The 12,139-nt window shown below is 53.0% G+C and overlaps 2 protein-coding genes across 5 annotated transcripts in view; both read left to right on the forward strand.

Moving 5' to 3' along the window:
• The window catches only part of RORC (RAR related orphan receptor C), a 28,479-nt gene extending 21,424 nt beyond the window's left edge, over window positions 1-7,055 (forward strand). For all 4 annotated transcript variants that reach the window (XM_069480578.1, XM_069480579.1, XM_069480580.1 and 1 more), the window contains one exon: window positions 3,052-7,055. In XM_069480578.1, coding sequence (XP_069336679.1) covers window positions 3,052-3,213 — 162 coding nt within the window. In that variant the 3' untranslated portion in view covers window positions 3,214-7,055. The remainder of the gene's footprint in view (window positions 1-3,051) is intronic.
• On the forward strand, window positions 7,055-10,317 carry LINGO4 (leucine rich repeat and Ig domain containing 4). Its single transcript, XM_069480583.1, has 2 exons — window positions 7,055-7,127; window positions 7,890-10,317. The coding sequence occupies exon 2, from the start codon at window positions 7,903-7,905 to the stop codon at window positions 9,682-9,684; it is 1,782 nt and encodes a 593-aa protein (XP_069336684.1). The 5' UTR covers window positions 7,055-7,127; window positions 7,890-7,902; the 3' UTR covers window positions 9,685-10,317.
• The last annotated feature ends 1,822 nt before the right edge of the window (window positions 10,318-12,139 follow it).

Below are 12,139 nucleotides of genomic sequence, written 5' to 3' on the forward strand. Positions count from 1 at the left end.
TTATGTTGTGTGTTAAACAGAGATTAGAAATAATTTGGAGGTAAAAGGGATGGATCATGAATGCTTCCTAGAGAAAATGACATTTAAACTAGGCCATGAAAGATATACAATTTTAACAGGCATTCGTGGGGGTGGGGCAGGCATTCCAGGCTTAGGGAACAATACAAGCAAAAAAATAAGGAGGCAAATGGTGCATATGTGGACACTAGCTCGTGGTACATTCTGGCTAAAGGGTAAGATCAGGAGCTGGGAGAGACTGAAGGGGCAGAAGAGTAGCAGAAGATAAACCTGAAAAATTAGGTCAGGGGCAGATCAGAGAGGACTTTCAATGCCATATAAGAATTAAGGCTTTATTTCTAGATAATGGAGAGCCCCAAAGGCTAGAAAAAGGATATAATCAGAGCTGTTATTTAGGCAATTTACTTTGGAGCCAGTGTAAAGGAAGTGTGTGTGTAATCATTCAAGAAGGCCCTTGCTATGTGTGGGGCACAGGGCTGGGTGTTAAGGATACACGAATGACTTGTCTTAAACAGTCTCGATTCTAAAGAGCTTGAACTTTAATCTACTACAGGACAGATTTGAAGGAGGAGAGACTGGAACTTGGGAGAGCAATTGGAAAGCAAATCTGGTTGAATCCACTTTCACAATGCGTCCCCTCCCCCACTGCCACCCGCCAGCCCTCACCTTACACTTGGACTATGAAAGAGGCCTCCTAGGGACTCCTGCTCTATCCTTGTCTGCCCCATGGCAGTCACACAGCACCCACAATGTCCCTTTGTAAAAGCAATCACATCACGTCCCTCTCCTATTCCCAACCCTCCTATAGCTGCCTATCCTGCTGGGAGTCAAATCTAGAGTCTCTGTCATGGCCAACCCCTGCCTTCTCCCTCATCTATCTTCCCCTGGTCCCTCAACCACCCATTCCAACCACACTGGCTTCCTTGCTGTTCCTTGGGCACATCAAGCCCAGTTGCACCTCAAGGTTTTGTACCTGCTGTTACAGTCGCCTGACAGCTCTTCCCCCACTTTTCCAAATGGTTTGCTCCAGGAGAGGTTCACCCTAACCAGTTACCCCACACAAAAAGCCCTCTCCCCCCTTACCTTGCTTTAGTTTTCTTTTCTTTTTTTTTTTTTTTTTTTGAGACAGAGTCTCACTCTGTTGCCCAGGCTAGAGTGAGTGCCGTGGCGTCAGCCTAGCTCACAGCAACCTCAAACTCCTGAGCTCAAGGGATCCTCCTGTCTCAGCCTCCCGAGTAGCTGGGACTACAGGCATGCGCCACCATGCCCGGCTAATTTTTTGTATATATATTTTTAGCTGTCCATATAATTTCTTTCTATTTTTAGTAGAGATGGGGTCTCGCTCTTGCTCAGGCTGGTCTCGAACTCCTGAGCTCAAACGATCCGCCCACCTCGGCCTCCCAGAGTGCTAGGATTACAGGCGTGAGCCACCGCGCCCGGCCTAGTTTTCTTTAAAGAACTTACTATCTGATATATATTTATTTTCTGGCTTCCTCACTGGAATGTAAATTTTTTTTTTTTTTTGAGACAGAGTCTCACTCTGTTGGCCGGGCTAGAGTGCCGTGGCATCAGCCTAGCTCACAGCAACCTCAAACTCCTGGGCTCAAGCAATCCTTCTGCCTCAGCCTCCCCAGCAGCTGGGACTACAGGCATGTGTCACCATGCCCAGCTAATTTTTTCTCTATATATTTTTAGCTGTCCAAATCATTTCTTTCTATTTTTTTAGTAGAGATGGGGGTCTCGCTCTTGCTCAGGCTGGTCTCGAACTCCTAAGCTCGAGCGATCCTCCCACCTTGGCTTCCCAGAGTGCTAGGATTACAGGTGTGAGCCACCTCGCCCGGCCCTCGGAATATAAATTTAATAAAGGTAGAGATTATATTTTATTCACTGATATATCACCAGAGCCCATCACGGTGCCTAGCCCAGATTCAGATAGGTTCTCAACAAATATTTGCTGAACGAATGAATGAAGCCATTGCAGTGGCCCTGACAACCACAGAGTAAAGCAGTGGCGATGAAGAGAATGAATCCAAGAGATGTGGAGGGGCCACCCCGCTGCCCGCCGGTCCCTGACTTCTCAGGGACTGAGCCAGGGCACAGGAGGGAAGGGCTGGCGAGAGGTATTTGTGAGCCTCTCTTAGTTGTATAGGAAACTGCAGGAGATAAATGGTTCTTTCAGCTTTTCTCCAGTGAAGTCTCCCTGCCTCTGTCTCTTCATGGGTTTCTGTGCCTTTTTCGTTCCTCCTCTGGCTGAGTGCCAGCATAATGTTAGTTACTACTTGCAGTGCTGGGTACCTGCTTAGAAAGTCTGTTTGCCGTGTGCCAAGCATTGTGATGGGTTCAGAAGGTACAGACAGGGAGAGAAACCCTACCTCAGGAGCTTATGTCTGAGTGGGAAGGCAGACACATTGGATCGTTTTCCTCCGGCGTGGGAAGTGCTGCAAGCCCAAAGGAAGGGCCCTTAATCCAGACGGGGGAGTTAGGGAAATATTCCCAGAAGAGGTGACACTTGGAGGCGAGTGAGAATTAGCCAAGCAAGGAAGAGCTGGAAAGGCGATCCAGATGAGGGAAAGGTGATCCAGCTGAGGGAAAGGCGAGCCAGATGAGGGAAAGATGATCCAGCTGAGGAAAAGGCAAGCCAGATGAGGGAAAGGTGATCCAGCTGAGGGAAAGGCGAGCCAGATGAAAAAAGGCAGAGGCATGCAACAGCGTATAACAGAGAGTCCCAGAAATTCACTATAATAAAAGCATACGGTGTGTCTTTAACAAGGTTCCTTTTAGCAGCAGCAGGAACATGATTTGGGGGCTTCATCCAGAAAACATTCAACCTGTGCCACACCAGCTCCTGTCACCTCCAGTGTCCTGAAGCATACATACTTCCACTGTCACTTTTGGATTTGGTGGATCCAAAAGTGCAAGTGCATGGAGGGAAGCAAGGAGGGTTAATCCCAGCCCAGGAAGGATGAGAGGACTGCTTTGCTCTGGGGAGAGAGACGAAGTGCTGATCCTTCCTTCCCATTATCCCATCTCCAGCTGCCATCCAAGGGGAAGCTTCGGAGCCTGTGTAGCCAGCACGTGGAAAAGCTGCAGATCTTCCAGCACCTCCACCCCATCGTGGTCCAAGCCGCTTTCCCCCCACTCTACAAGGAACTCTTCAGCACTGAAATCGAGTCACCTGAGGGGCTGTCCAAGTGACGTGGAGGAGGGACTCCTCTCCCTACAGCCTGCTGGCCCACCTCCCTGGACCCTGTCCCACCCTCAGCCTCTACCTTTCCTGTGAATCCGGGAGGGTGATCCCCGCCTGTTCTTTGGGAGAGAGCAAATGCTGAGACTGGTTTTCTGCCCACAGGCTTGCCTGACCGTGGGACAATAGCCAGAGGGTGGGGATGACACCATCTCCAGCCTCGGCTTTGTTCCTCTCATTTCCTCCTTCACCCCCAGCTTCTGGAAGGCATGGGGGGATGGGATGTAAGGAACTCCAGGGGGACCAAGTTGTCCTCAAGGAAACAGGAGAACCCAGGACACCCTGGATGAACAAAACTCAACTCTGGGCTCAGAAGCTAAGAATAGGCCTTTGAAATACCTCATTGCATTTCCCCACGGGCTTTGGCGGGGGGAGATGGCTCAAGCTCAGAGACTGGCGGCTAGAGCCCAGAGGACCTGTACATAACATGAATCTGGATCTTTAGACTTTCTGCCTTCCCCCTTTCTCCCAGCTCAGCAAGGAAGTAGCTGGGCACCCTGCCCTTTTCCTGGGGTCTAAAAACAAACTGGATGGGATAGGGGTGAAGGGCCAGAGATAATTGTTTTATGGGATTTGGGCATGGGAATAGGGTACAATGAAGGCCAAGAGCATCCCAGACAGATATAGAGTTAGAACTCAAACCTCTTATGTGCACTTTAAAAATAGACTTTAGGAGTTAGCAAAATCTGATGAGAGACACACATCCGCATACAGGTGAAACACATATAGACTCAACCTGCAATTACGCAGTTCTATAGACACATTTAATCTGACACAATCGCTCTCATCCTTGAGGGTCACGGCTCAGAGGAGCCTAGTGGCCTCAGGGAAGAGTCCCAATCCTGAGGGACCCTAGAACATTTCCATGGTGCTTCAGTCCACCAGTCTTAGACTTGCGGTGGTCCCAACTGTATCCCAGCTGCAGCTGTCTTCTACCACAAGAAGCCCCAAGAGAAGCAGGGGTGGCTGGACACTGGTCAGCAGAAAGCCAAGGCCAGACCCTGGGAGGACTTTCTTGGCCTGCTTTCCAGCCCTGGCCTTGCTGTAGAGAAGGGAAGCAGATGCAAGCGTGCTGCCCAGTGACTGGGCACCACTGACTCGGCTGGGGAAGAGGCGGCCAGGGAGCAGGGCAGCTGTGATCTTGCCCCAGAAGTCCTCGGCTTTATCAGCAGCTGTGAGCCCTCCTCTGAGGGATAAATGACGATGAGGGAGGGAGGGGGGGAGTTTCCTCTCAGGGCAGGGGTTTAGCTGAGTAAACATAAACCCCAAGTTGTGCCATTCTTTATTTTATAAAATGATTTTAAAGGCAAGAGGTGTGTGTGTTGGGGGGTAGAGGGAGCCTTAAGTAAGATCTCCCATCTTGCTCCTGGGTGGAGACCAGGTTCCAGCTCAGCGTTCCGCAGATTCCAGCTAGTTCTGCCCCTGGCCAAGCGTTCCCCAACGAGGCTTGGGACCTGATCCTCAGGAACCCTCACCGAAGGAGCCTCAAACTAAGCTCCACAGGGGGCGTTGTGTTCTGCACCAAGAACCGTCCCATGAATGATACCCACAGGGGACGTTTAGATTTAGAGGTTGCACAGAATTGCCACGCATCTGGGAGCCCAAAAGACAATCCTCTGGAAGGCGGTTGGCTGGAGCTCCGAGCGGGGGAGGGGGAGTGGGGGGGCGAGTAGGATGTCAGGATGTCAGATCCGTTAGACCCCTCCTTGGCACCAGAGCCCCCCTCTGGTCTCCTCCCCCTCACTCGCCATCCTGTAGTGGTGCCTGCTGCAGCCCTCCCAGGTTGCTTTATTTATTTATTTTGCACCAACAGGGTTGCAGCAGACTCATTCTCGCCTGGTTTAAAAAGAGAGAGAGAGAGAGAGGAAAAAGGAGAAATGCTTTCTGGCTCTTTTCTCTACCTCAGTCTTGGCAGCAGCGGCCGCAGCAGCACCAGCAGCAGCAGCAGCGGTGGCGGTGGCGGTGGCGGTGGCGGTGGCGGCAGCGGGCGGGCAGGCGGCAGGAGTGGGGAGTGAGGTACACGGGGGAGGTGCAGGGGCCCGAGGGGCAGCTCGAATGGGACAGGGCCCCCAGCCCTGGACAGATGCAGTGCCAAACTTGATGTCACCCGCCAGCTTCTCCGGTAAGTGCCCCTACCTTCTGTCCCAAAGCTGCAGCTGCCTTTCCCATAATATTCTCAGCGACAAGGCCAGTCCAGTGCACCTATCCAGGCAAGAGGGTTTGTACCCCTATCCCCACCCTGGCCAACTATTAATCTTCGCCCCATAGGACTTTGATGGGGAATCTAAAATGTGCAGGTGCCCCTGAGTGGAAGGACTCTAAGGAGACCTCCCTCCATCTCCCCAGTGCCCCCTCTGCCTCTGGGAAGGGTTTTTCCCCACAATCGGTGTGGATATTCAGTAAATCTCTGCTCCGGGAGTGCCCTCCGCACACAGGTCCCAGCCCTCAATCAAATGTGCTTTAAAGAGAATATCCATGTTCAAATGTGTCCCTGGACTGCCACATAGAGACAAAAAGAGAGCTCCTTATCCTTGAGGGAATGGTGTCCCAGATCCCACCCCCCTGAAGGAGAGAAAGAAGTGGTTCTCACACCTGTCTCTTCCTGCAAAGTGGCCAGAGGCCAGTCTTATAGGCCTGAAGGTTGGCAAGGGAAGTTTGTGACTGTTAGGCACCGCGTAAATAAAAGGGGTTAGCCCCAGGGCCCCCGACCCAGCAGGCTTTGGGGACTAAGGAAACTCGCAGGAGCAGGAGGGACGAAAGCTGGCTTACACGCTTCATTGCACTTGTGCCGAATGCAGAGCAAAAGGATGAGCAGGAACTGCAGCAGCAGTGATGAAAAGCTAGCTGTCAGGTGGACTTCCCAGAACAGGCACAGGGAGAATGAGGGGGGCTGGGACACATCTCTTCCTGAAGAACACGGAAGAGCCATGGATACCTGTTAGGTCAGGGGAGGGGCAAGAGGAGTCTGGTCAGCAGCCTTTGCCCCATGTTATTCTTCCTCATCCCCGAGCCTCGGACCAGTTTCCTGCATCCCTCTGCTCTTGTGGCCTCTTTCTTTACTTTCCCAACTACTACAATCCTATGAAGTGTCTCTAAGACAGCCATTAAATGCATGATCCTTCTAGAGAAGGGTATAGAGTGGGAAGAAAGAGGGGAGAAATCACCATCTCTTAAACTGCCTCTCCCAAGTTCCACATGGAAAAATATGGGGCAAGTAGAAGAAAGCTGACCCCGTAGGGCTCAGAGAGGCTGAAGCCTGAAAGCCCAAAAGTGACCAGGGTTGCACTGCAGCTCGGCAGAAACCAGGCACGCTGCCTCCCAGGGAGCATCCGTGGGCTCTTGCTCCTGTTTCTTTGGCCATTCTTTGCCAATTCCAATACTTCCTCTCCCTTGGGGTCCCTGTTGGCATTGAGCAGGGTGAGTCAAGGGGCTCTCACCACCTAGAGGACTCCTTTTCTATCACCTCAGCCAGCCTCCAGTAGTCATTGTTGTCACCATCTTCCTGATACTGCCCAGACCCTGGCACCCAGAAACCTACTTTAAGTTGACAGGCTCTGTACATAGCCTGTGCCCAGACACCTGCTGTGCCAGCCAAGGGCTCCCTTCCTCCCACTCCACAGTGTCTGCTCAGACGCTCTCCCTCCTCACTTACCTACACCTCCCTGGCTCACAATCTGTCCCTTGAGAATTACTCAGGCAGCTCAGGCCAAAGGGGACAAGAACTCTCCCTTGGATTCACACACTGGACTAAAAACAAAAAACCATAAGGAGGGATATAAGAGAAGCCTAAGACTGAGCACCAAGCAAAAGAACTCAGAACTTGGGCATCGTTTGGGTGCCGCATACACCCCAACTTCATCTGTAGGTGAGCGGCAGTTGCCCTTTGGCTCTTATGGGGCATTCTTGGCTTCTCAGTCAAATGCCCCCTGCATCCTGGCCACGGCTAATGTGCAGCCTGGCTATCGTCCACACAGGCATTTGAGGGGGATTGGAACTTGCTAGTCCAGGGCTCAGGCCCTGGGCCAGGCTAAAGGAGGTCAGAGAGTGGGGGAAGAGCTGAGGCCTGCATGCTTCCCAGCCGTGGGTGACTTAGTCAAGGTGAGGACCTCTCTCCAATCAGGACACGGAGCTCTGGGCCAAGGATGTGATCTCCCTGAGCTTTAGGCAAAGCTATGGGTACATAAAATGGGAGAACCAGGGTGGGCAGAGAGGAACAGAGCAGAGCTTGAGGAGAACAGATATCAGGGAGAGGGGACCTGAGATATTCCTGGATCTCACAGGGAAAAACCTACTACAAGGAGACTCAAAGTTACTTCCTTCCTGTTCCCTGTCCCATTCCCTTAAAACTTTCCCTACAGAAATCAAGCTCAACTAGGGTTCCATGAGCTAGTAAGCACTTGGCCAGTTAGCCAGGGCTGGGAGGAGGAAGAAAGTAGAGATTCCGCAAAGAGGAGTCCCAGGAAGGCCCAGGAAGGTGGTGCATCAGAACTCTTCCTGGTTCTGTGCCCTACTTGCTGGCAATGCTGAGACAGACCAATTTCTCTCCTCTGTAAGGAAGGTCAGGGAAGTTCAGGGTCACCATCATCTGAAACCTTTCCAAAAAGGGCCATGTCATCATCTATTTCAGGATTGAAGAGGGAATGGATGTGGTCACAGCTCCAAAGCAGGCCTGGACCCCGTGGTGCCCCCTCCTTTTCCTGCTCCTCCTGCCCGGAGGGAACAGTGGCAGCTGCCCTGCTGTGTGTGACTGTAGCTCCCAGCCCCGGGCAGTGCTCTGTGCTCACAGGCGACTGGAGGCTGTACCTGGGGGACTCCCGCTGGACACTGAGCTCCTGGACCTGAGTGGGAACCACCTGTGGGGGCTTCAGCGGGGAATGCTCTCCCGCCTGAGCCTGCTCCAGGAACTGGACCTCAGCTACAACCAGCTCTCCACCCTGGAGCCCGGGGCCTTCCACGGCCTGCAAAGCCTACTCACCCTGAGGCTGCAGGGCAATCGGCTCAGAATCATGGGGCCTGGGGTCTTCTCAGGCCTGTCTGCCCTGACACTGTTGGACCTCCGCCTCAACCAGATTGTCCTCTTCCTAGATGGAGCTTTTGGGGAGCTAGGCAACCTCCAGCAGCTGGAGGTTGGGGACAACCACCTGGTGTTTGTGGCCCCAGGAGCCTTTGCAGGGCTGGCCAAGCTGAGCACCCTCACCCTGGAGCGCTGCAACCTCAGCACAGTGCCTGGTCTGGCCCTCGCCCGTCTCCCAGCACTAGTGGCCCTTAGGCTTCGAGAGCTGGATATTGGGAGGCTGCCAGCTGGAGCGTTACGAGGGCTGGGGCAGCTGAAGGAGCTGGAGATCCACCACTGGCCATCTCTGGAGGCGCTGGACCCTGGGAGCCTGGTCGGGCTCAACCTCAGCAGCCTGGCCATCACCCGCTGCAACTTGAGCTCGGTGCCCTTCCAAGCACTGCACCACCTGAGCTTCCTCAGAGTCCTGGATCTCTCTCAGAACCCCATCTCAGCCATTCCAGCCCGAAGACTCAGCCCCCTGGTGCGACTCCAGGAGCTACGACTGTCAGGGGCATGCCTCACCTCCATCGCTGCCCAGGCCTTCCATGGCTTGACTGCCTTCCACCTCCTAGATGTGGCAGACAATGCCCTTCAGACACTAGAGGAAACAGCCTTCCCTTCTCCAAACAAACTGGCCACCCTGAGGCTGTCTGGCAACCCCCTAACCTGTGACTGCCGCCTGCTCTGGCTGCTCCGGCTCCGCCACCACCTGGACTTTGGCACATCCCCTCCTGCCTGTGCTGGCCCCCAGCACGTCCAGGGGAAGAGCCTGAGGGAGTTTTCAGACATCCTACCTCCAGGGCACTTCACTTGCAAACCAGCCCTGATCCGAAAGTCAGGGCCTCGATGGGTCATTGCAGAGGAGGGGGGGCATGCCGTGTTCTCCTGCTCTGGAGATGGAGACCCAGCCCCCACTGTCTCCTGGATGAGGCCTCCGGGGGCTTGGCTGGGAAGGGCTGGGAGAGTAAGGGTCCTAGAGGATGGGACACTGGAGATTCGCTCAGTGCAACTGCGGGACAGAGGAGCCTATGTCTGTGTGGTCAGCAACGTAGCTGGGAATGACTCCCTGAGGACCTGGCTGGAAGTAATCCAAGTTGAACCATTAAATGGCTCCCTCTCCGACCTCAACATCACCGTGCCAGGGATCCCAGGGCCCTTCTTTCTGGATAGCAGAGGCCTGGCTATGGTGCTGGCTGTCGGCTTCCTCCCCTTCCTCACCTCAGTGACCCTCTGCTTTGGCCTGATTGCCCTCTGGAGCAAGGGCAAGGGCCGGGTCAAACATCACATGACCTTCGATTTTGTGGCACCTCGGCCCTCTGGGGATAAAAACTCTGGGGGTAACCGGGTCACTGCCAAGCTCTTCTGACCTTTCCTTCCACGCTGGTGACCCAGCCAAGTCAGCTCCAGATTAAAAAAGGGAAAAACAGAACCAAGCCTACTTGGACCAGAACCTAGTCCCAAGCAGCACACATCGCCCCACCTCCTGCCTGCACTGTGCCAGCAACTAGTGATGCCTCTGCTACAGAGTCTACTTCCCTGAGCTTTTCCACCCGTCCTCTCTTCTCTGAGGGTCTCAGGGAGCTGCAGATACAGACCCTATAGTCAGTCCAGCCCTCTTTGGTCCCCCACCCCTTCCACACACACAAAGCAAGAAACATAACCAAGGCTGCAGTCTGCTAGTCTAACCACTGGGCTTTCTTCACACATACTTACATCTTTTAATAACCAATACCACTTGCCAACCACCGCTACAAGATTATCTCAGAGGTGGGGCTGGGAAGTGCCATTTGCTTCCTGGAGTCTCTATTCCTCAACCAGGCAGTCTCCCTTTCTTTTTTGTTACCCATCCCCACCCCGACCCTTGCCCCTAGGCTCCAGGAACTAGAGCCCAGGGCTCTGAGGCTATGGAGAAGAGGACGGGGACAGACCACACACTGGTACTGTGTCTGCATGAGCCTCCACCACCTTCCTCTGTCCGTCAGACCATTAAACCTGCTGCCAGAAGGCCACATCGGTAGCAGCCAAACCTAAACATGATCTCTGGAGTTTTCTTTACTTCAGTCTATTTCCTGCCCTCATTTCTGTTTTCCTACCCTTTCTGCTGCCCATTGATCATGTATCCCAAAGGCCTTGCCCCCATCTAACACGGCCCGGCCAACAGGGTAAAGAGGCCCACCGTGCCTGCAGAGAACAGCACTCCCAGCCCGTTTCAGTCTCCATCTCTGGAGCAAGAGAGATCCTCCACATTCCAGGGGATCCCTACGTGGGAATTCCAAACTAGGACACCCAGCTTCTGCCCTCTTTCCCATTTCTCCAATAGGCTCTCCCTACCATTCCAGTGTCGCAGACCCCTAGTGCCCTTGGGGGAAAGCCAGAAAGGAACTCCCAGAGAATGTGGAACGAAAGCAAGAATCTGCAGTTGTCAAAGGAGAAAGACCCAAGACACAGTAGGGACTAGGCTTGGAGGAACCAGGGAGGAGGGCACTGCAAGCTGCAGTGAGAACTGGAGGGCAGGGGGCGTAACTCCCTGCCTGGTTCATTTCCACCAGCCCTCTGCGGCTTCCCCTTGCTCTGTGCTTAGTGCAGCCCCAGCGGGAAGCTGTCTCTGGATAGAGGTCACTGACTTATACTTACCGAGACCCCAGATGGGGAGGTGGAGTGGGAGGTGGAACTGCTGACTACCACTGAGTGTACTTCAAAAAGAGGGCGAAGCAGAGCCCAAAGAGAAGTAGAGATGCCGATGCCAGGAGCTCAAGGGACAGGGCAACAGCCCCAGCATCTTGGAGGGGATGAGTGACGGGGGAGGAGCGTGGAGGGAGGAGGGATGAGAAATGGAGATCATGTGGCCCTGGGGAGCCTCTCTCTGCAGCAGCGTCTGCCCAGTGTCCTTAGTTTCCCTCCAATCTCTGAACTCCCACCCACCCCTACGCCAAAGCATACGCAAGCATCATGAGCTCTCCAGCTGATTCCTGCTGCTGCCGTTTGTCCTTGTGAGGAGACGCCACTCATTAGAAGATTCCCAGCTCAAACTGTCCCTGATAGGCGACAGGAGCCAGCACCATGGAGAAGGCAAAGCTGGATCACAGTCAGACAAGCTCTTTAGTGGGGCAGAGACAGGAATGTGGGGGTGGGGCCAGAGGTGAATGTGAGAACCCAGCAGTTTGGAGAGTGAGGCTGGAGATATAGAAATTCTTGAGAAATGGGTATCCCTGAGCCTCCAACCTCCCCATCCCCCATGCACACACAACTTAATTAGCATCTCGGCAACCTCCCCACGCCAGTTTATAATGTTCCAGAAAGGGTTCCTGGGGCACAGCCCTCCCTCTCCTCTCCATAATCTTCCACCAGCAGCTTATTAGGTTGGGACTTGGGAGTTGGGTGCTGGAGCTTCTCACCCTAGTTGCCCTCTCTGCAATGCACATACGGGCAGAAGTAGCAATGCTGTTCAGAGAAATCTTCTCTGGGGAGCCCCTGACACAGTTAGGAACCGATGACGGGCTGGGAGATGCTGCCGCCCAAAGTAATCCAAAGCAGCCCTGCCCAGTAGAAATAGAATTCAAGTCATATATGTAGTTTCAAACTTTCAAGTAGCCACATTAAAAAATCAAAATGAAACAGATACAATTAATTTTAATACTATATTTTATTTAACTCAATATACCCAAGTTATTATCATTTCAACATGTTATCAATGTAAAAATCAGTAGTGAGATATTAACACTATATTTTCATACTCAGTCTTTAAAATCCAGTGTATATTTTACATTTATAGCACATCTCAATTCAGTCACTAAATTTTCACCGGAAATATCTTAATTTAG

This window comes from Eulemur rufifrons, chromosome 8 (assembly GCF_041146395.1).
Source record: "Eulemur rufifrons isolate Redbay chromosome 8, OSU_ERuf_1, whole genome shotgun sequence".
In the NCBI taxonomy this organism is placed as follows: domain Eukaryota; kingdom Metazoa; phylum Chordata; class Mammalia; order Primates; family Lemuridae; genus Eulemur; species Eulemur rufifrons.